The sequence below is a fragment of the Erythrolamprus reginae genome, chromosome Z, assembly GCF_031021105.1.
Source record: "Erythrolamprus reginae isolate rEryReg1 chromosome Z, rEryReg1.hap1, whole genome shotgun sequence".
NCBI lineage: Eukaryota > Metazoa > Chordata > Lepidosauria > Squamata > Dipsadidae > Erythrolamprus > Erythrolamprus reginae.
The window spans coordinates 52,157,298-52,180,459 of record NC_091963.1 but is presented as its reverse complement, the minus strand read 5'-3'; the positions used below and the strand labels follow the sequence as shown (position 1 = coordinate 52,180,459).

The 23,162-nt window shown below is 36.9% G+C and overlaps 1 protein-coding gene across 2 annotated transcripts in view; it reads left to right on the top strand.

Annotated features, from left to right (window-relative positions):
• Positions 1-23,162, top strand: part of THRB (thyroid hormone receptor beta) — a 297,981-nt gene that overhangs the window by 64,919 nt on the left and 209,900 nt on the right. Inside the window, exon 2 of one of the 2 annotated variants that reach the window (XM_070727267.1) lies at positions 6,917-7,100. The exons of the other annotated variant lie outside the window; for it this stretch is intronic. Coding sequence (XP_070583368.1) covers positions 7,095-7,100 — 6 coding nt within the window. The 5' untranslated portion in view covers positions 6,917-7,094. The remainder of the gene's footprint in view (positions 1-6,916; positions 7,101-23,162) is intronic. 2 annotated transcript variants of the gene reach the window in all.

Below are 23,162 nucleotides of genomic sequence, written 5' to 3'. Positions count from 1 at the left end.
ATTTCCACTTCTTTGCAAAAATAAACTCAGTATTATTTATCTTTCAAGAGTTTTATAAAAGCAAACCCCCCCCCCAATTCATTGCATTTCCACAAAAATATTTTGGGAATGGGTTGCAGTTTCTACATGTAGTCTTGAAAACTTCTGCAAGCATCTATTTCTTTTAAACAGGCACTTATTATCCCCCATAATTTGAAAAAAACCATACCTCATACACTATGGGGAGATTCAGGGTTTGCAAATAGTATGCTGAGATCATATGTTACTCATAGACCACTGGTTTCCCACTCCCAACTAATAAGTTATATTTACCACATTTTAAAAAATCAAAATATTAATGTTTTACAATACATAAAACTAATACAAAGTAATAAACAGCAGAAGTAGGGAAGGAAGGAAGGAAGGAAGATCAATCATAACTTAGTAATGTTTTGTCTATAATCAAAAATATTAATTTAGACTTCCGGGATGGTGCCAAACTGAAGCGACGTGTAGGCTAGAAGCTCCTGGTTTACACTTGAGATTTTTCGCCGAAAAACCATATAATTGGAGACAATTCTCCCTGGAGAGGAGAGTTAGAGTAAGGGGAAGTGTCTGACAGTGAGTGGGGTGCAAGCCCCCACTGCGGGTGACAAAATTCCCGTGTTTGGGTGGGAAAAAAGTTGGAGTTTTATCTCCGGCCCAAAGGCTTGGTGCACTGAGCTGCCATCTGGGAAGCAAAAAGAAGGAGCAGCGGTAGCAGCGGTTTTTATTAAACTACTATAATTTACTTACCTGTAAAAAAACCAGAGGGGAAAAAAGGTTGGGAGAAAGAAAATAGGGAGTCTCCTTTTCTTAAATATTGGCGATCAAGGAGAGCGGAGCAGTCTGAGGTGCAGAGAAAGTGAAAGGAAGTTGTTGATGGTGGGCGGAAGTGAATGGTGGTCGATGGAAGATTGGTGAAGACGGACTACACAGAGGCAATAGCTGAGGTCGGTGCTTTCTCGTGGTGATCGGAGAGCGGTTTGGCAGTCAGTCTGGGGATTGGCGACATGAGATTGAAGATCGAGACCGGAAAGTTGGAATTGGAGATTGGAGATCAGAATCGGAGATCGGAGGAAAGACCGAGGGAGAGCGAGGAGAAACTGGTGGTGAAGGAGCGAGGAGAAACCGGTGGAGAAGGGAAATCGAGGTGCCCAACACATTTGCTGAGTGTGCTGAGTTGGCCGTGTGAGACGTGAGAAATCTGGAAACGGTGGGCAAATCGTGGGAGACCGTGGAGAAATCGTGATTGTGATCGAGCCACTTGGAAGTGGAGATTGGAAAGTTTGGAGGTTTGGTAAATTTTGAGAGAAATTGGGAAAGTTCAGGAGAGGAGAGTGTGAGGTTGTGTGCACGTGGCTGAAAGACTGGAGACGCCACTTTTCTTCTACAAGAGAGATCTTCGGAGATTGAAACTGATTGCTGTAGTAATCTAGAGATCTTACTGCCTTTGTTTAGAGACTTATACTGAACTACTAAGCGTCAGAAACCAGTTGAAAAGAAACCAAGAAGCTCTACAAATCTATAATTTATAATTTATAGTTAACATCTATAATTTCAACTCTAAACATATCTGGATAATTTAAGCACTTAAGCGTATTTAATAGTTTAATTCTGATTGTTGCTGTTTACCCAAGTGATTGTGAACCTCTGTGCCTTTTTCTCCTTCTTCTCTGCCTTCTTCCTCCTTCTTTTCTTTTGTTTTTGTTTTTTTTCTCTCATTCTTCCTCTTCTCTCCCTTTTCTTACCCCGTCTATTTGTTTTTTGTTTTTTTTAATATTTATTTTGTGTTTAATTCTTACTTGATCTCTCCCCTCTGAGATTTCAATTTGGGAAAAATTAATTGTTTGATTAAGATAGTAATATAGTATATGGTGAATTCTATAGTGAATACAGTGAATATAATATAAGTCTCAAACTCTTAAACTCTTAAACTTTAAATTATATAGCATATAATATATATCAATTGTATAATATATATCAATTTAGTTATATTAGGAAATATTTCAAGACTACTTTTGAAGTAAATTAAATAGATATTATATTTATTGTCATTAACTATTATTGATTTAATATTGCACTTTCTGATAAATCGGTATATGTAGTATATTTACTGACTAATTAAGATAGATATATAATTAGAAATTTTAAAATTGGTATTTGTTATAAATTTATTAATGAATTACTGATTAATAGCTGATAAGTTTAGAAGTGTGATAAGTGTGACAAGATTGATTGATTGATTGACCCCCCCAAAATAAGATTATTATTCCTTCTGCTAAATAGTTACTATTGCTGATTATATTACCTGCACACTAACTTTAATATAAATATAGGGAAAATCTGAGAACATCTAGAGAGAACTCGGAGTATGTCAATGAACTTTTCTAAATATCAGAAGAAATCTATACCTGGAACCCCCTCCACATCTAATACGAAATCAAACATAGAAATGGTGACAGTGGAAAAAACATCTCTCCAATCCATACAGGCTTCTTTACATCTAATCCAGGAATTTATGGTATGGAGCCAAGAATCTGCTTCAGCAACACAAGATACAATAAAACAAAACCAGGAGGAAACAAATAAGAATTTTGAAAAAGTGTTAGAGAAAATTGAAGGTCTAGAGACACGAATGGAGAATATACAAGAAATTATTATAAATCATGAACAAAGAATTAAAAAATGGAAACAAATATAATAAAAACAGAAGACAAAATAGGAGAAGCAGAAGGAAGACTAAGAGCGGCCAATAAAGACCCGGAGGGCTCGATTGCAGTACTGGAGATGGAGATGTCTGCACAATTCCTGTGCTTCCAGAATATTCCGGAGAACGCAGAAGAAGATTTATTTAATTAAATAGCAGAACTAATAAGTGAAAATACACAAATCGAAATAGAGGAGGTGAAAAACCATATTGATGAGACATACAGAATCCAGACGAACTATGCTAAAAAACACAGATTACCAAGAGAAGTACATGTACAGTTCACAAAAAAATCTATAAGAGATGAAATATATAAAACAACAAGAAATGGGAAAGTAATGTACCAGGAGAAAGAAATAATTGTTCTCAAACAGATACCCAAAAGAATAAGAGAAAAAAGAAGAGATTACCACTATTTAATGGCCAAACTCATGAGAAGGGAAATACCATTCTGATGGTTAATCCTGGAAGGACTTTTAATAACTTGGAAAGGGAAGAAAATCAAAATTGACTCATTTGAAAATGCTGATTATTTTATCAGACAATACCTAGAAAAAGTGGAAGACAGCAATTCAGATACAGACTATCAGATGCGGGAAGAAGAAATAGAGGAGAAAAGGATAGAAAGAGAACAGGAAAGGGGGGAGACACAAAAAGAGGAAAGAATCGTAACAAGAGCAGCGGCAAGGCAACAGTAGAGGAAGGGGGAGATGAGGAGGGGGAAGGGGTAGAGAGGAAGGAGGGAGAGGGAGGGGAAAGGGGGAAAGAAGGAAAAGAAAAGAAAAAAGAAGACCAAAAATATGGCGAAAACACTTAATCTATTCTCGGTAAATATTAATGGATTGAACTCACCTATAAGAAAAAACAGACAATGACCAAATTATTAAAGCAAAATGTAGATATATTATGCCTACAAGAAGTACATATAAGGAATCAAGACTGTAAATTGTTAGAAAATAAAAAAATAGGTAAATTATTCACAGCACTAACAGATTCAAAAAAAAGGGGCATAGCTGTATATATTAGGGAAAAACTTCAACCTGAAAAAAATCTATGCAGATAAGGATGGAAGAATATTAAGTATAAAAATTAGAATAGGAACCAAAGAAATAGTTTTAATGGTAATATATGCTACAAATTCAAATCAAAAAGCATTTTATAAAAAATTAGAAGAACGTGTAAGACAGATAGGAGGGAAAAATATATGTATTATTGGATATTTTAATGCGATACATAATATTCAAAAAGATTATAAAACAATTTTTTTTAAAACTAAAGAGAGGAAAACCTTACCAACTGAATTTTTTGAGATGGTGAGAGAACACAGACTTTCAGATATATGGAGGGAGAGACATCCCCAGGATTTAGAAAACACTTTTTACTCACCACCCCAGAAGTCTTGGTCAAGGATAGATATGATTTGGGCAGATAAAGAAATAGGAAAAATTATCGGAGAAATCAAAATAGGACCAAACTTATGAGCAAACCACCATCCAATATTAATAAAAATAAAAGAACCAAAAAAAGAACACTATAGATGGGCCATAAATCAGACATTGATTAAAGAACAAAATTATATTAACTATATCAAACAAGAACTTAAACTATTTTTTCAGGACAATTGGAATAATGACACTACATTTCAGAACATCTGGGACACCACAAAAGCATATATAAGAGGGCTAACAATAGCATATTCAGCTAAAGCAAAGAAATCTAAAGATAAAAAATTGAATGAATATAAAAATAATATAAAACACCTAGAAATAGAAATGCAAAAAAACCTACAAAATGAGATTTTTTTTTTAAAAAAATAATTTTTATTTACATATAAACATTAAAAACAATAAAAAATAGACATAACATTACATCTAAGCAATGTACAATACACCCATGACAATTGAAAGACGAGCATATAATATATCTCCCCTCCCCTCCCATGGCTGGCTATGTTGTCAGCCTCCTTTTGTTCTTAGCGGTATTAACACCAATGGTTTAATTGATAACATATACTTTGTAATTTATGTTATTTGCTATTGCATTTAAGTTCTTATTTTTAAGTTAATAATAGAACATATCTAATGCAGTCAGAATAAGTTATCTTAGTTCTTTAGTGATTTTTTAAAAAAATATTTCTTTATCACGCAGCACTACTAGTAGCTGTTCTTTTATTCAACCACGTGTAGAAGTCATTCCAAATCTGATAGTAATTTGATTTATCTTGTTCCTTTAGCTCCATTGTTAGCTTGTCTGCTTTAGCACAGTCCAACATTTTTTTTATTAAGTTCCGTTCATTCGGCATTGTTTCATTTTTCCAGAATTGTGCTATGGTTATTCTTGTTGATGTTATTAAATGTTGTATCAAATAATACTGTTCTTTTTTCATCTGATTTTCAATAATACCAAACAAAAATATTTCCGCTTTCATTTCTAATTCAATCTTAATTATTTCTTTTATCCATTTTTGAATTTTATGCCAGATTTCTTTTACTTGTCTACAAGTTCACCATATGTGGAAATATGAGCCCTGTTTCTCTCCACATTGGTATACATTTTGGCTAGCCTTGCTGGTGGCATGTGCCACCTATAGAACATTTTGATTGCATTTTCTTTGTATGCAGTAGATTTGGTGATTTTAGAGTTTGTGTGCCATATTCTTTCCCATTGATCTAATTGAATTGTATGACCGATGTTTTTATCCTAGGCTATCATGTTACCTTTAATAATTTCTTCAACATTTTGATATCCCAATAATATTTTATATATACAAAATGAGAAATTAAGAGTTGAAAGGGATAAGCTAAAACATAATATCAATTTATTAATACAAAATGAAATTTCTGGTAAAATTAAGATAGCCAAACAACACCAATTTGAAAACGCAAATAAAATAGGCAGATGGTTGGCATACAAATTAAAAAGAAGAAGAACGATATATACAAAGATTAGAAGATGAAAATGGAGATACCCAATACACAATGGAAATGAAAAAGAAAATTGCAGTTAAATATTATACAGAATTACAGTATACCAAAAAGAAGAGATAAAAGAAGAATTAAATACATATTTAAAAAAAGCAAAATTAGAAGAGATATCAGAATTAGACAGAACAATATTAAATAAGAAAATAATGTTAACAGAACTGGAAAATGCAATACTGAAACAAAAAAACAATAAAACACCAGGCCCTGATGATATACCAGATGAATTTTACAAAGAACTAAAAGAAACACTACGGGAAATATTATTAACTATATTTAATGAAGTCTTACAAAGGGAATAACACCAAAAACTTGGACAGAAGCGCTAGTAAGCTTAATACCAAAGGATACCTCAAAAAAGCAAAACATACAAAACTACAGACCAATATCGTTGCTTAATATAGACTATAAGATTTTTATGTCAATTATGGCAGATAGAATGAAACCAATTTTGAACAAATGGATAAACACTGATCAAAACGGGTTTCTTCCAGGAAGATATATAAGAAACAATATAAGAGCGATATTGGATGTATTAGAATTCTATGAGACACATTTTGAGAGACAAATGGTGTTTATGTTCTTAGACGCGCAGAAAGCATTCGACAATTTGAGATGGGAATTTATATCTGAACTAATACAAAAAATGAAATTTGGCCCCAAATTTACCCAAATGATACAAACAATATACCATATGCAATCCACAAAAATTATAATCAATGGGGAATTAACAGAATCATTTAAAATTTGGAGAGGGGTACGTCAAGGTTGTCCGCTATCTCCATTATTATATATATTATCTGTTGAAACAATGCTAAATCAAATAAGGCAAATTCAAAGATTATAGGTTTGAAGGTTAGAAAACAAAAATTTAAAGTACAGGCCTATGCGGATGGTTTAGTCTTCATAATAGATGATCCAATAGAAGCAGGGGAACACCTAATGAGGGAAATAAAACAATATGGAGAAGTGGCAGGTCTAAAAATGAATGAACAAAAAACTAAAATTATAACTAAAAATATGAAACCAGAACAAGATCAAGAACTAGAAAGACACTGAGGGATTCGAATTGTAAAGAAAGTAAAATACTTAGGCATAACACTAACTAAAAGATGTAGCACAATTAAAAAAGACAATTATGATACACTAATAAAAAGGACAGAAGAACAATTGATTAGATGGAACAAACTATCTATTTCACTTACAGGAAGAATTTCCACAATCAAAATGATGATCTTGCACTGGCTGTGGTGAAGCCAGACAGGCAGCCGTGCCTGTTCCAACACAGCTGCAGAGACTACGCAAGCTGGGAGGATAGTCGAATGATTCCATCTGGAAAGAATTGAAAGACTTACTTGCAGAGGGGAAGCAGAGTTTTTCTGTCTATGATGGTAAGCGGAGAATCCCTGAATGAGATTTTAGACCTTTGTTTCTCGCTTGGTTGCTGGACGGGGTTAAAATGGCCTGAGATTGAAGAAGGCAGTTAACTGTGCAATGTGGCATTTCAGTGAAAGCTTCTAAAATAGTGAAATTCCCCATCATTTGGATTATTTTCAATTACCCAATTGGTTCTCTTGGAAATTCACCTTTTGGAATTTGAAATTTTTAACTTTTGTTTTGGAATCCTTATCTTTCCTTTCCTCTATAAACAAAGAACATCATAAGTCAGGAAGTACGAAACAGGAAGCTACAGTAAAAGAGTCCTTTAGAGCTACATAGAGAAGACTTGGAGAATTAATCACCTAGCAACATCATGTGGCCGGAGGAAATATAGCAACTTGCTACTGGTTTTAAATACAGTATTCTAGAGAAGAATGACCCACCCAATGCATTAAGGAAGTCAATGTTCAAGATGAAATTATTTGAACTGAATTAACTGATTTGAATTGATTGATTTGACTGAAATTACATTTGTCATAGATTCAGAGACAGTATTCTTGCCGTGGAAAGACTGATCAGGTAAACCCATGGAAAGAAGATAACGTTTAAGATGAAATTACTTGAACTGAATTAAACTGATAGATTTGACTGAAATTTGGACCATCTGATCTGACTGAAATTACATTGAATAATATAAATTGAAATTAAATACTTTTAAGAATTAAATGTTTTTAAGAAAATTAAATTATATGTAAGAATATTCAAAAGTTACTAGAAGATATTAGCACCCCTTCCTCTCCTTTTTCTGTTCTTACAAAGTTATAAATTACAAAAAGAATTGAGTATATTTAATGAATTGGACTTTTAAAATATTTTAATCTTATGGAAGCTTATATATATATACAAATATACAAGCAAGTGATATAAACTGTAAAATTGGAAGAATGATATAAGAGGAGAAAATTTAATGGCTTATAAATGAAAAAAATGAAAATGGTTTTGATTATTGCACATAATACAGATGAGATATTTGGTGATGATTATTATGATGATTATGATTATCTTTGGATGACCTTTTTTCTATTTTTCTTCTTTGCTTTTCTTTCTCTCTTTTTTATTTTATTATTCTGATTAATTGAATTATAAATTGCTTATTTGATTTATGATGATAAATAAAGTGGGAGGAAGGGGAAAAGATAACGGAGGAGAGTTACAATAACAGGAGTAGGATTAATATGGGATAATAATTAGCACTAATTATGTTAGGTACTATATAGGAAAGACAGATGAAATAACAAAAAGTTAAAAATCAATAGATTAGGGAAGATTATCACTGAGTTCGATAGTGGAAGACATTTAGAATTAGGGATAATATATAGATTAGGGAAATATATAGATTAGGGAAATATATAGATTAGGGAAGATTATGACATTGCATTTAGCAGTGAAAACAATGAGAATAGGGAAGATTATTGCACTGATATGACAGTGACACATAGATTAGGAAAGATTATTATGCTGGGATTGGCAGCAGGGCCTATAGATTAGGGAAGATTATCACACTAAGTGTTAGGCTGAACACTGACACTAAGAACGGCCATGGAAAATATCTAAATTAGGGAAGAATATTAATATTTTGGGTTTTTTTCTTTTTTTAATGGAGAATACTTTTCGCATAAAATGGAGTAATAATGATTTATATTTATTTTGATTTGTTAAAGTAGAAATGATATACTGATATAATGAAAGAAATGAAATAAATGAATTGAGTAGGAAATGTATTTTAAAATTTCTAATAATAACCTTTCCTCCTATGTATAGATTAAGATATGATATGAATAGTGTTTTTCCTTTTCTTATTCTTTTCTGCTCTTCCTTTTCCTTTCCTTTTCTCTTTTATTCTTTCTTTATTTTTTCTTTACTTCCTAGGCTTTAAAAGAGACATAAATCTGGATATTTTCTATTGTTAAGGGCAGTTATGATAAAATGAGGGGTTTTTCTTTTTATGAAAGTAGGAATGTGTTTTCTAAGAATGCTAGAAAGGGACTGAAGCACAATGGCATAGTTAGGAAAAACAGCAAATAGCCAAGAGAAATTTAGATAGCTATAGCACTTTAAATATAAATGAAAGCGAAGAACATTATCTAAAATCCAGATGATAGCATTTGGAAAGGAGGTAGCACAGGATGAATGATATATACCAAAAATAATTGGATAAATAATTAGAAAAAATTGATTAATTTGACTAAGAAATTGGCATTTGTTATTGTATTGCATTATATTTTAATTTAGGTATGTAAATTCAAGTCTCTGTAATGTGTGAAAAACAGTAAAAATTTATACCGGGGGGGGGGGGGGGGGGAGAACAAAGCCAAGCAGTCTAGGCAAAGCAGAGCACTCTTTAAAAATTCTCAGGCTTTCCCTCTTATCTTCTTGCAGCCAAGGCCAGACACCTGTACTTTCTCTTTTATAATCCAGAAGTTGTTACACTAGTTGCAATATTTTCCTTCTCTCCAGTAGATGGCACTCCCCAATCCGCAATATCCCCCCAGCTGATTGTCAAAATAATTTTAAATCCACAAAAACAAAAGTTTTTCTCACCAATTTCTTCTTTCTGTTATTTTTAGTTCTTCTGTTAAAATTTGTATCCAAAATGCAGAAGATCTGAAAAAAAGTATGGACCAATGCTTCACTAAATTTCTGCTCTTTGGTTTTGGCATCACACTGGTGTGGGCAGCCTTCAGTTTTGCCGGGGCGGCTGTGGATTTTTGTGTGATTTTTGGCAGTTTTAGGGAGATCACTGACCCATAGACCCGTTGATTTAAAGAGGAACCCCAGCACACCCAAGGGTGGTCGGCAGACCCATTGGGCAGAGCAGGATTCCTCTAGCTGACACACAAAGAAACCGGTCTTTTGATTGGCTTGAAGACATGATGCTCCGACTCCATCAAGGAAGCTGCGAGGAAACAATGAAGATAGATTTGGAGTCAGGCGATCTAAGGATTTTTCTGATCGATCGATGTTTGTGGATGGTAATGGATTTTGAACCCCTCTGTTGTGTGCTTTGAATTTGAGGAGAGATTGTGCCAGAGTGATTGAAAAGTGGCAACTGCGATCCCTTTGAATGGCTAATGGCGGCAGAGAACAAACGGCGTTAGGTGAAATGAATGGACTTTTCTGAGTGGATCTTTGCAACATCCTGCTATTCCGCTGGAGTCCATGGGAAATAAATGCAGCGATAGACTGGAAATAACATTCTATAACAACAGATACTAGAGAAAGCTTTTGGGAGTATTGACGGTGAGAGAAAGTTGTTTTGACAGATTAGAGAAGTTTGAGTCAGCAACAATCCACAAAACCGGAGGCCCCCATTTTTACTTTTATTCTCACTTTTCCTTTGACTTTCTATTCTTAGCTAAATAACTGGCAACAAAAACTTTGAAGCTTGGACCTTTGCTGATTTATAGCTATAGTCTATCCCTTAAGCATTAAAATACTCTTAATTTACTCCTAATTTAAAATTCTAATATGACCACACTTCCCTCTACCACAACACAATCAATTTGACAAAAGATAGACAGCACCAGTACTGAAATTTTTCATTTTGTATGATTAAATTGGAAATTGTTTGGAACATATTCAAAATGTCATCTACTAACATTAATACAATAACTAAGGCCTGGAAGAAGGCGACAGCTCAGCCCTCAACTCTGGTCACTCAACGTAACTCTGAAATCCCTCCTAATGATAAAACACCAGTTACACAACCTGCCCAAGCTTCATCTATTACCCTATTACTCTTTGCAAGAAATGATGATAAAAATGCAAGAGTCAATAGACTGCAATTATAAGGCAATTTCAGAAAACATGGGCACAATGAAGGAGGACATCAAAAGAATCAATGACCATGTAGGACGTCTCAATGAAAGAATGGAGACAGTACATCAAATCCTTACACAGAATGACCAAAAAATTAAAAAAATTGAAGAACTAAATGAAATAATGGAGACTCGACTATAATTTGTGGAATGCACAACAGAGTGCGTTAACAAAGTTTAGAGGAGGCAATAATAAATCTTGAACTTCAGAAATCAGCATTCTTTCTAATGTCACTGAATCAAATGATGAGGACTTACCCCAGGTTATGGCAGACATACTCACAACCATCACAAATAAAACTTCACAAAAAATGATCCAACAAATAGATGAAATTTACAGAATTTCCATGAGCTATGCAAGAAGAAATTGATTACCCAGAGAAATGTATATTATATTCACTAAACGCAATATAAGGGATGAGGTTTATAATCTGTGAAAAGAAAATTCTGTGACTTATAAGTATAAAGAAGTAATAGTACTTCGTCAAGTACCACGACATGTCCGAGAAAAAGAGAAAAACTCTGGCTACCAAACTAAATAGAAACAAGATATCCTTTAGATGATTAACTCCCAAGGGCATGCTTATATCTCTTGTTGACAAAAAACAGCAAAAGATTTCTATGATCAAGTTATCAAAAATGTAAGCAAGGTAGGTATAGACAAAAGAAATTGCAAGTACCGTATATACTCGAGTATAAGCCGAGATTTTTAGCACAAAAATGTGCTAAAAAATCTAACCTCGGCTTATATTGCAAGTACCGTATATACTCGAGTATAAGCCGAGATTTTTAGCACAAAAATGTGCTAAAAAATCTAACCTCGGCTTATATTCAAGTCACTGACCTTCACTGACCTGAAAACTCCCATGCAGCATTTCCCAAAGCTGCGCAGTTCTGACGTGAAAGGCAGGGAAGAAAGAAACCTGATGGCTCTGGCAACACGAGGCTTTTTTCTTTGCATGGCTGCTTCTGCTCTTGCAGGCCACACCCTCAGCTGCCTGATTGGCAGCAGGTTGAACCAATCACAGTTCCTCCTCTACACAGAAAGAAGGCACTGAGAGGCTGCCTGATTGGCAGCAGGCTGAACCAATCACAGTTCCTCCTCTACAGGAAGTACTGGGGGAAAGGGCGGAAGGATTGAAGAGACTTTCAGAACAAAGGAACCATGGCTTTCTCTCTTGATCAGAAAGTGAATTGTAAGTTACCCATTTAAATTTGATTAATTTCTAGTAACAGAAGAGGTAATTTTGTAATAAAATGTTGCTTCAAATGAGGATAACTGTATAATTAAACTTTTTCTTCCAACTATACTTGTCATACCCAAACAATACAACTGTTAGGATAATAAAATAGTATGAATTTTGGCATTAATCAATTGTTCTACATAATTAATATGAATAGATCTACCTTTTTGTTAGAGTATGGTTTCTCCTTATGCAAGATAAACATCATGTAGAAGAAAGATTTTACAATTAATAATTGAGTAACCCTCAATTGTTATTTACCGATCTATTGAGGTAGTAATGATTTTAACTTATGAAGTACAGTAATACCTCATGATACGAACTTAATTGGTGCAAGGAGGAGGTTCGTATGACGAAAGGTTCGTAAGACGAAACATTGTTTCCCATAGGAAACAATGTAAAGTCAATGAATCCGTGCAACCAAAAACCCCCCGCAAAAAAACGGTTTTCTGCGACTGCTGGGAAGCCGCGCGTCTGTTTTAAAAGGTGACAGCCGGCCTGGGGGGCTTCCCAGCACCCCCCGAACCCGGGTTCGGGGTTCGGGGGGGTGCTGGGAAGCCGCCCAGGCCGGCTGTGACCTTTTAAAACAGCCGCGCTGCTTCCCAGCTGTCTCCTGAAGCCGAACGCCAAAGCCGAACTTCCGCGTTCGGCTTCGGGAGACAGCTGGGAAGCGGCGCTGCTGTTTTAAAAGGTGACAGCCGGGCTGGGGGGCTTCCCAGCAACCTCCCGAACCGAACCCGGGGTTCAGAAAAATTTTGCCTCTTCTTACGAACTTTGTTCGAGTTACGAACCGGCGTTCGGGAGGCTTCTGGGAAGCCCCGCCGCCCGGCTGTCACCTTTTAAAACAGCCGTGCGGCTTCCCAGCAGTCTCCGAACGCCGGTTCGTAACTCGAAAAAAGTTCGTAAGAAGAGGCAAAATTTTTCTGAACCCCGGGTTCGTATCACGAGTTGTTCGTAAGACGAGGGGTTCGTATCTTGAGGTACCACTGTATGTTTTAAATGGAAAATCTAAATATTTATCATATGGAAGTTTGATTTAAGCAGGGGTCTTCAAGGCTTATGGACTTCAACTCCCACTCCTGAGGTAGCATGGCTGGTGCAGGAATTCTGGGAGTTGATGATGGACATAAGGTTGATGAGGAGGAATCCAGTTTTGAAGGATTTTAACTCTAAGGTTTTAGCTTGGTTGCTGATTGAGCTACTTTTTTACTTTTTAATTTAAAGTTAATGCCAAATTGCTTTTGTTTACTCTCTTTTAAATTAAAGATCTAGTTTACTGGTTTTCTTTAGGGTTAGGGTACCTGGCCTCTCCCTGCCTCAAAGAGATACAATTTCCCTCTCTATTTACTATTACTGAACATCCAAAATATAGTATTTAATTTTATGTATATATGCCATATGTGTACATACATATTACACACAGGCACACAAAAATATACTGTACATTATCTACTATATAATCTGTGTATATAGACACAGAGAGAGAGAGAGAGAGCTCTTGTAAAATTATATACATTCAACCACACTTACTGTGGTAGGAAAAACAAACCCAGAGTCCACTTTCTGCGACACATTTAACCATAACTAGAAGATTACACATGCCTTCAGATGTACTGGTACTTCCCTAGCTTGCACATCACTGTTAAAGCTAGGAAATGTCATGGGTTGAGTAAAATGTGGTGATTCTCACTTAACGCTTTTGCTTAACAACAAAATTTTGGGCTCAATTGTGGTCATAGGTCTTTCTTCTTTCTTTCTTTCTTTCTTTCTTTCTTTCTTTCTTTCTATCTATCCTTCCTTCTTCTTTCCTTCTTCCCTCCCCATTTCTTTTTCTGTCTGCCTGTCTTCCTTCCTACCTTTTTCTTTCTTCTTACATCGCTTCCCTCCCTCCTTTCCTTTTTTGTGTATCTTCCTTCCTTCCTTTCTACCTACCATCTTTCTTTGTCTGTCTCTCTTCCTTCCTACCATCTTTTTCTGCCTGCCTGCCTGCCTGCCTTCCTACCATCTTTCTTTTTCTTTTTTCTGTCTTCCTTCCTTCCTAACATCTTTCCTTTCTTTCTTCCTTCCTTCCTTCCTTTCTTTCTTTTTTCCTTCCTTCTTTATTTCCTTCTTTATTTCCTTCCTTCCTTCCTTCCTTCCTTCCCTGTCTGTCTGTCTGTCTGTCTGTCTGTCTGTCTTTCTTCCTTCCTAGCATCTTTCTCTCCCCACCCCCGGGTAAATTACACAGTCAATACTGTAATGGTTTTTATTTAAGGTTACAAAGCAAATGAAGAATCATTTTGAGTATTGTCTAAAATTTCTTCAGTGGGATCCATTCTTATCTGGCAAAAGATTTTTCACCTGGCAGGAGCCTTGGTGCGGGGCAAGCAGAAAGTGAAGTCCCAGCAGATGGGTGGCTGGCGAAGACCACGAGCTCCCATCCGCCCCTTGCTCCAGCCATTTCAGAGGAAATCCCCACCGCCTGCTCCAATAATTTTCTTTTGGAAAAAATCCTTGCTGCAATCCCAGCCATTGTTTTTTTAAAAAGCTGAGCGGCTGGGATTGCAGCAAGGAATCCCAGAGTGGGCAGGGGAGGTGCCTCCATGGACACAATCACCTTCCTTTGTGATTGCTGCCTGCTTGGAGCCCCCACCACCACCAGGTCGTGTAGCAGCCTGGGGCGTAGACATGACATTCCCTGGAGGAACAAGGCAGCAGCTGCAGCAACTGCTGAGGTGGCCCGGCAGTTTTTCTTAGAGAAGCAGCAGCACAGCGAATGTTATGTCCATGCCCCAGGCACCCACCGCCACTACCGCTGCCAAATTGCAAGGCTGAGGAGGTTGGCAAACAGGCCCTGAAGGGGCAGAGCCATCGCCCGTACCAGCGCCATGTTCTTGAGGGTCCCTGTAGCAGCGGCTGAAACCAGAGCCGTGGGATGGAGCTCGACCAGAGATCCGGCGAGACTGGAAAACCTGGGTGGCACACCTAGGAGGAACAAGGTTTCAGCCGCTGCTACAGGGAGCCCAAGAACATGGCGCTGGTGCGGGCGACGGCTCTGCCCCTTCAGGGCCTATTTGCTGACCTCCTCAGTCTCGTGACTTGGTGGCAGTGGCAGCGGTGGGTGCCTGGGGTATAGACGTGACATTCCCGGTGATGCTGCTTCTTTAAGAAAAGCGACCACTGCTACCTAGTTGCTGCAGAGGACATGGTGGGCTGGCAGTGGAATGGGGAGCTCACGTGCAAGACGGGTGTAATCCCCGCCTCCTTCCTCAGGGTGAACTTCTGCACCCCATTGCAAGCTTTAAAGAGGAAGGGGGAAAGAGGTCAAGGTGAGACCTCAGGTTTGGGCAGTGCCATCACCTGAGCAACAGGAATGACCGCCACTTTTCCGCCACAGGGCATTCACACACACGCACACTCTTGTGGCGCTGCTCAAACCAGAGGTCTTCCCTTGCCCTCTTTCCGCCTTTCTCTTTAAAGCTCACGATGGAGCGCTCAGCCTCCCCCCCTCTCCCAGAGGCACATGGTGGGCTGGCAGTGGAACTGGGAGCTTGTGCGCATGCGACATTTAGAGGCCGGAAAATTTCCCTGCACTTTCTTTGCCGCTCCACTCCGCCCAACTCAGTGACTCGAGTATAAGTCGAGGTTGGATTTTTCAGCACATTTTTGGTGCTGAAAAACTCAACTTGAAGCTTGCAGCTAAACCTGCAGCTTTCATATTTGTGGATCTTCAAAAAGCTTTTGATAGCCTATATTGGCAATTTTTTATAACTCAGTTGGCAACTATGAAATTTGGAGACAATTTTCTAAGACTTATTAGAACCATCTACTCACAGCAAACAGCTAAAATATTGATAAATAAAGATATAACAGACAAAATAAACATAAGGAAAGGTGTGCAACAGGGTTGTCTAGCCCCATTTATTTTCATCCTCGCTTTAGAACTCTTGCTAAATAATGTAAGACACAAGAAATTCAAGGACTAACAGTTAAAAAAGAACATTATACAGTACAAGCCGTTGCTGATGACATTTTTTATTTTACAAGATTTCCTGGAATCAGCACCCATTTTTATTAACAAAATTTACAAATTTGGAGAGGTTGCGGGATTAAAAGTTAACAAAGAAAAACCTAAAATAATAACAAAAAATATGACGCAAGAACAGATTATTAAACTTGAAGAAACGCTCAAAATCAAAATTACAAAAAAGGTTAAATACTTAGGTTTGTGGATTGCAGCCAATTGTAGTGCCATTAAAAGGACAACCATGAAAAATTAGTTAATGATATGGAAAAAGATTTTGCTAGATGGTCCAAACTTCCACTTTCTTTAATGGGAAAGATTGCTGTAATTAAAAGTAACATACTTCCACGCTTCTTGTAGCTCTTCCAGACAGCACCAATTAAATTAAATTAAATTTTCTTCAATAACCTTCATAAAAAAAATTCATAGATTTATTTGGGCAAAAAATAAAAAAGGCGAGGATTAAACTCAAAATTCTGCAAGACCATAAATCAAGAGGTGGCTTCAGGCTCCCTAACATGGAACTGTACTATCAGGCATCAATTCTCAACCTATTGAAAGAATGGATAACCTTAAAAAATCCAAGAATATTAAAGGTTTCGACCTTAAACCTTAAAAAATCCAAGAATATTAAAGGTTTCGACCTTCAATCAGGGTGGCATGCTTTCCTAACTGCTGACATCCACAAAACACCAACATACTTCAAACAATACTACATAAGAAAGGCTTTAATTGATATCTGGCAGTACACAAAAAGAAAACACTATCATTCCATTCCTAAATGGATATCCTCAACAGAAGCGATTATATACCCAAATGCCATACTTCCAGACAAAATCATAACATACGAACAACTGTTAGATGACAACAACGACCTAATCCTAAACAAAAACTCTTGGAAAAAGGAATTAAACTTGACTGGCTACATTATTTACAAATTAAATCAAAATACAATGAACGTAAAAATAAAATCAGCCTCCAAAAAACCAACTTGCTATTTTAGGCCCAGAAAAGAAAACAATATCTGAAATATATAATTTTCTCTTACAACATGACACAATAGAAGAAGTAGTCAAAGGGTCAATGGTGGGCCCAAAAGTTTTGTTTTTCAATTAATTTAAATGAATGGGGAAAAAACCTGGACTATAAACTATAAACTAACAATGGTGATTTCCTACAAGGAAAACCAATATAAAATGTTCTAGAGCAGTGTTTTCCAACCGGTCAGGTGTGCCGCAAAGAAAAAAGCTCAGCTTCTGGTCTCGCAACTTTTTGTGAAGATCAAAAAGTTGTGAGACCGGAACCTGAGCTTCATTATTTGTGCCTTCCAAGTTTTCCGGCAGCTGCAGCGCCCCGCCCGGCTGGAGCTTTCCTGGCGACAGCAGCAGGTGAGCTTTGGGGCCTGGTGGGAGGGCGGTGGCAGCGGGGAGGGCGGCGCGCAGCAGGAGAGTGATGGCGGTGGCAGCGGGCAGTAGCCGTGTGGCGGTGCCAGGGTGGTCAGCTGTGAGGCGGAGCTCCGGAACGGAGGCTCTGACTGGCGGCGGCTGGACATGTTGCTGTAGCCGTGCAGCGGCAGCAGGCAGTAGCCGTGGGGAGGCGCCAGGGTGGTCAGCTGTGAGGCGGAGCTCTGGAACAGAGGCACCGACGGCGGCGGCTGGACATGCTGGAATTGCGTGGCTGGCACTTGCCTGCTGGCTGGGCTGGGACGGAGGCTCCAGCCCCACGTCCATGCCCAGCGTAACACCAGCATGTATGGCGTCTAGCAACATGTCTAGCTGCCACCGTCGGTGCCTCGGTTTCGGAGCTCCGCCTCACAGCTGATCACCCTGCTGCCGCTGCTGAGAGAAAAAGAGAGGGAGAGAGGGGGGAGAGAAAGAGATAGCAAGAGAGGGAGAGAGAAAGAGAGGGAGAGGGGGAAGAGAAAGAGATAGCAAGAGAGGGAGAGAGAGAAAGAGAGAGGGAGAGATGGGGGAGAGATAGAGATAGCAAGAGAGGGAGAGAGAGAAAGAGAGAGGGAGAGAGGGGGGAGAGAAAGAGAGAGAAAGAGATAGCAAGAGAGGGAGAGAAAGAGGGGGGAAGGAGGGTGAGGGAAAGACATTGAGGAAGGGAAGGAGGGAGAGAGAAGGAGGGCAAAAAAGAGAGGAAGGAAGGGAGAAACAAAGAGAGATGGAGAGAAAGGGGGAAAGAAAGAGGAATGAAGGGAGAGAGAGAAAGGGAGAGATAGAAATAGAGCGAAAGGGAGGAAGAGATTTTTTTTTGTCCAAACTTTTTTTTGCCCCCCCCCCCCCCGCTCAATGTTCCCCAGGATTTTGTAAATGTGAATAATGTGCTGCGGCTCAAAAAAGGTTGGGAAACACTGTTCTAGAGATGGCATTTAGTGGCTAGACTCACTAAAATGTACCCAAACATGTCACCCCTTTGTTAGAAATGCGGAAAGAAAAATGCTCTCAGTGTACATAAAAGAAAATATACATTTGTCAAGAATCATGAGGTACATCACTTAATGATTGTCAAATAAGCAATGAAGAAACAATCAATATTAATTAAAATCTTAAGGATACAAGCAGTCATAAGTTGGAGGAAATGGGTGATAGGAATGATGAGAAAAGACTAGTGGTACAGACTTAGTAAATAGTTTGACAGTAGGATAACAGATGAAGAATAACAGAACAGATGGTTAACATGTTAATTCATCTTTCCTGTGCTTAGCTTAGTGAAGAGCTGTTTTGAAGGTTAAATTATCATTAATAAATTTCCTAATCATTTGGTCCAAAATTTGTTATCTTACTATTTGACATTTTAGTCATCTTTTCCTAAGATGATCGGCAATTAGGGTAAGATGAAATGATGATAAAAAGCACTTACTATGTATCAACTACAAAGAACGGTTATGAAAATTCACAAAGAGGATAAACTGTCCCTTATTAAAATTTAAATAAAATGTAAGTGCTCTGAACTGATATGGAAAAGTTTGATTCAAAAATATAATTTGTCTTAAGAATTAATATACTAAAGCTTCTTAATCACTAAATATTAATTTCTTGTGTCACTTTTGAAGAAATTATGTATAGTTTGAGGGAATTGTGCACAGATAAGGTGTGTAGAGCACAATTTAATTTAGTGTATGGTCAGTTAATTTAAGTAATTTACTCTAGATTATTGTTAGAGTTTAGTTTAATATTAAGTATATTAAGTTTAATAATAATAGAATTCTATAGAGTAGATTAGACTAAGCTGGACTAGACTAGATTAGACTTGACTAGAATAGAATAGAATAGAATTCTTTATTGGCCAAGTGTGATTGGACACACAAGTAATTTGTCTTTGGTGCATATGCTTTCAGTATACATGAAAGAAAAAGATACATTTGTCAAGAATGCTATACGTATGTTACTATAGTTAGTATATGATGTTACTGAGGATTTATCCATTAGTGTTACTAGTTTTTATCACATAGATCTTATATACTGTAAAACTTAATTAATTTTCTGAATTGAAATTTGAATTTTATATGAAATGCCTTCTGACAGACAAATATTGTTATGCTTATACTTAATAAGATGTCACTTATTTGTAGAAGATGAACTTCATTAACAGTAAATTGGCATGGCTCTTACTACTGTTTAAATTAAGTAAGATGTCAATTTGCTTTATTGTTCCTATCTCTGTTTCATTGTATTTTACTTTTTTGTTGATATGTTCAGTAGACTTGTGATAAGGAAATTATTCATAATGAACAAACTAAAAAAATACAAATTGCAGTTCACCAGACATAAACTGGAAATTTACATTTTTAGAATTGAAACATAAAATGAATAGTTTCAGCACCACTGTATCCATACAACTTGATAAAATAACAATATTCTTAAAGACTTCTTAAAAATCAAAAAGAAAATGATTTGAATATTATGAGAAAGCACTATCCAGAGAAGCAGGACAACAACTGGAAATATATGCTTTTATTTTATAACATAATTTCCAGTGTCTCCCAAACTTGGCAACTTGAAGATGTCTGAACTTTGACTCCCAGAATTCCCCAGCCAGCATTTGCAAATGCTGGCTGGGGAATTCTGGGAGTCAAAGTCCAGACATCTTTAAGTTGCCAAGTTTGGGAAACACTAAATTAACCCACTGAATTTTGATAGTATATTAGGTATCGTTGAGCAGGTTAAACTTTCTAAATTCTGATCATATTGTTCAATAAATGTTTACCTTAGGTTAAATTATCATTTTAAAATATGTTGTTGTTTTTCTTTTTATCATTAGCTATCATTTGTAAATATTGTTCATTTTTAAGTAGAAAGACTATTGATTTTAGACAGAAAGTCATAGGGCTTAGTAGACAAAAGTGTTTTCATTGTTTTTCTGGTTTGTTGGTTGTGGTTGCAAATTTTTGTGATAAATTTCAAGAAAAGATCAGAAACCACCCTTGCCCCAAATCTCATCAAAAATACAGAAGCCACACAAAGGTCTTTAGAAATTTTTATCTAGATAAGCGAAAAAGAAGTCTTATCTTTCGAAACATGATTGATGAGGTATAATGAAACTTTAATCATATTAAAATAGACCTGTTGATCATTCATATTCTTTCTTCTTCCTTTCTACATGGAAAAACAAGCAGATTAGTATGCTTTTTGTTTCTTTGGGCAAAATGTTAACTGCCATATGACTCCTATCACAAGAATGTTCAGGGATGGTTCTGATCACATGAATGCAATCCTTCCTTTCTTTAGAAAATTCACCAAACTCCCTAGTTCTAATCTGCATATGTCAATAGTGCTTTATGTACACTACCAAGCATCAGTATTCTACACAAGAATATTTTCAGATGTCCACAGGGAGGAGCTAGAGGCTAATAGTTATCCCTAAGGTATTTATTAGAGCTGTATATGTGGTTATATTTAATATGTCCATTGAGCACTCTTTAAGTGAAAGTAAATCACAGCGCATAAGACCATAATAATGGGGAGGGGAGAGAGAGTTTCCTCTGATAGGCAGAGTAGCAGTCATAAAAATGAACATCCTGCTGAAAATATTGTTTCTTTTCCAGATCATTCCAATAATTTAAATATTTCTTTATTAACTTAAACAAAATAATACACAGATTCTTTTGGCTGTCAGCCGGGAGAAAACCCCGTGGGCTCTGAGCCCCATCTGGCTTCTCTGGCTGTGTCCGGGGACCATGCAACGCCCACTCCTGCTGATATTCTTCCTGCCACCGGAAAGAAACAGGAAGCAAAAAAACCCCCAGGAAACAAGATGCAGCGGTTGGGTGGCCTAGCCACCTGCGCGCACAAGCAGCACTCTGGGGAAAAAGTGGCGGGCGTAGTCTTGTGCCTACACTGGAGCTGTCACCTCGCCCTCTCTCCACCTTTCCCATAAGTTGACTTGCGAGGAGACTCATTTTTTCAGCAGAGAGAGAGACAGAGACACACACCCTCAAGTTCCTTCATCCTGCCTGCTTAGACTTTTTAATATTGGAATTGTTCATTGAAACAATAAGTAATCACATTACATGGGTCTCAGCTATGTGTTAAATTGAAAAAGCTTTCTCACAGGATATTTTGTGGGGATTAATAAAACACCCTCATAAAAAACCACCTTCTTATTTGGAGTCCTCTCATTTTTCAAGAATTCTCTCATATTTTTTAGACATTGGCTTTGTTAAATATTAAGCGTACTTTAAAAACAGATTGATAATTTGGGTGTTTGTGGCGGAGCCTCTCCCACTCCCACCCCCGAGCGCATGGTGGGGCACAGAGGTTTTTGTGAGAGAGAGGGAAAAGAGAGAGAAAGAAAGAAAAGGGAAAGAGAGGGGGGGAAGAGAAGTGGAGAGGAACGAAGGAGGGAAGGAAAGAAGGAAGGACAGAGAAATGGAGGGAGCAAGGAAGGAAGGAAGGAAGGAAGAATGAAATGAATGGAGGAACTGTTTGGGGGGGTGTAATTTTTTTTAATTTTCCTCTTAACATACATTCAAACTACACAGTTACCATCTAATTTTCCATGAATAGAATGCAGTATTTTGTTAGTAACTAATATCAATCATCAAAAAAGTTGCAAAAGTATTTTTTCCTAATTTTGTCATCCAGTTACATTCATTTTCTTTTAATTAATTTCCCTCCTTAATGTTCCTTCAAAAAGTGCAACACCAATTATATTTCTAACTTATTAACCATTATGCCAAAGTGCTTCCTTCTTTCTTTATACATTTTTCTATAAGCCAAAAAAACCTTGCATAGTCAATCAGATGTTAACAAAAAAAAATAAAAACAAAATATAAACATATGAATTTCAGACTTCTTCCCCCCCTCTAAATAGTACGTTCCCATTTTGTTTTTTTACTTTAAAATAAGTTATGTGCAGTGTGCATAGGGATTTGTTCATAGTTTTTTTATAGTCTGACCCTCCAACAGTCCGAGGGACAGTGAGCTGGCCCCCTGTGTAAAAAGTTTGGGGATCCCTGATCTAGAGATTAAATTGAGATACAATAAAGACAAAGCAAAATATGGTTTCCAAAAAACAAATATGTTAGATAATTCTCTATTGGGCACAGATAAATAATATCGAAACTATACAACTTCTTATTACACTATGAACTCTTGGATGAAGAAAGGCAACATGATTGCTTGGCCCCAAAATTTTGGTCACTCTGTAAACCTAATAGAATGAGGACATTTGGACATTAAACTTAAATTATAAACTAACCCAAGCAACAAATTATAAAGAGAACCTCTATAAAATGTTTTATAGATGGCACTTCCCCCCAGCTTGCCTAGCAAAAATGTTCCTAGTACCATAGTACCAACATGCTGGAAATGTAAATGAGAAGTAGGATCCTATTATCACCTATGGTGGACATACCTAAGTCAAAAGCCTTCTGGTTAAAAATTCAAAAATATATGGAGCAAATTATCTGAAAGGCAATCCCCCTTAAACCAGAACTCTTTC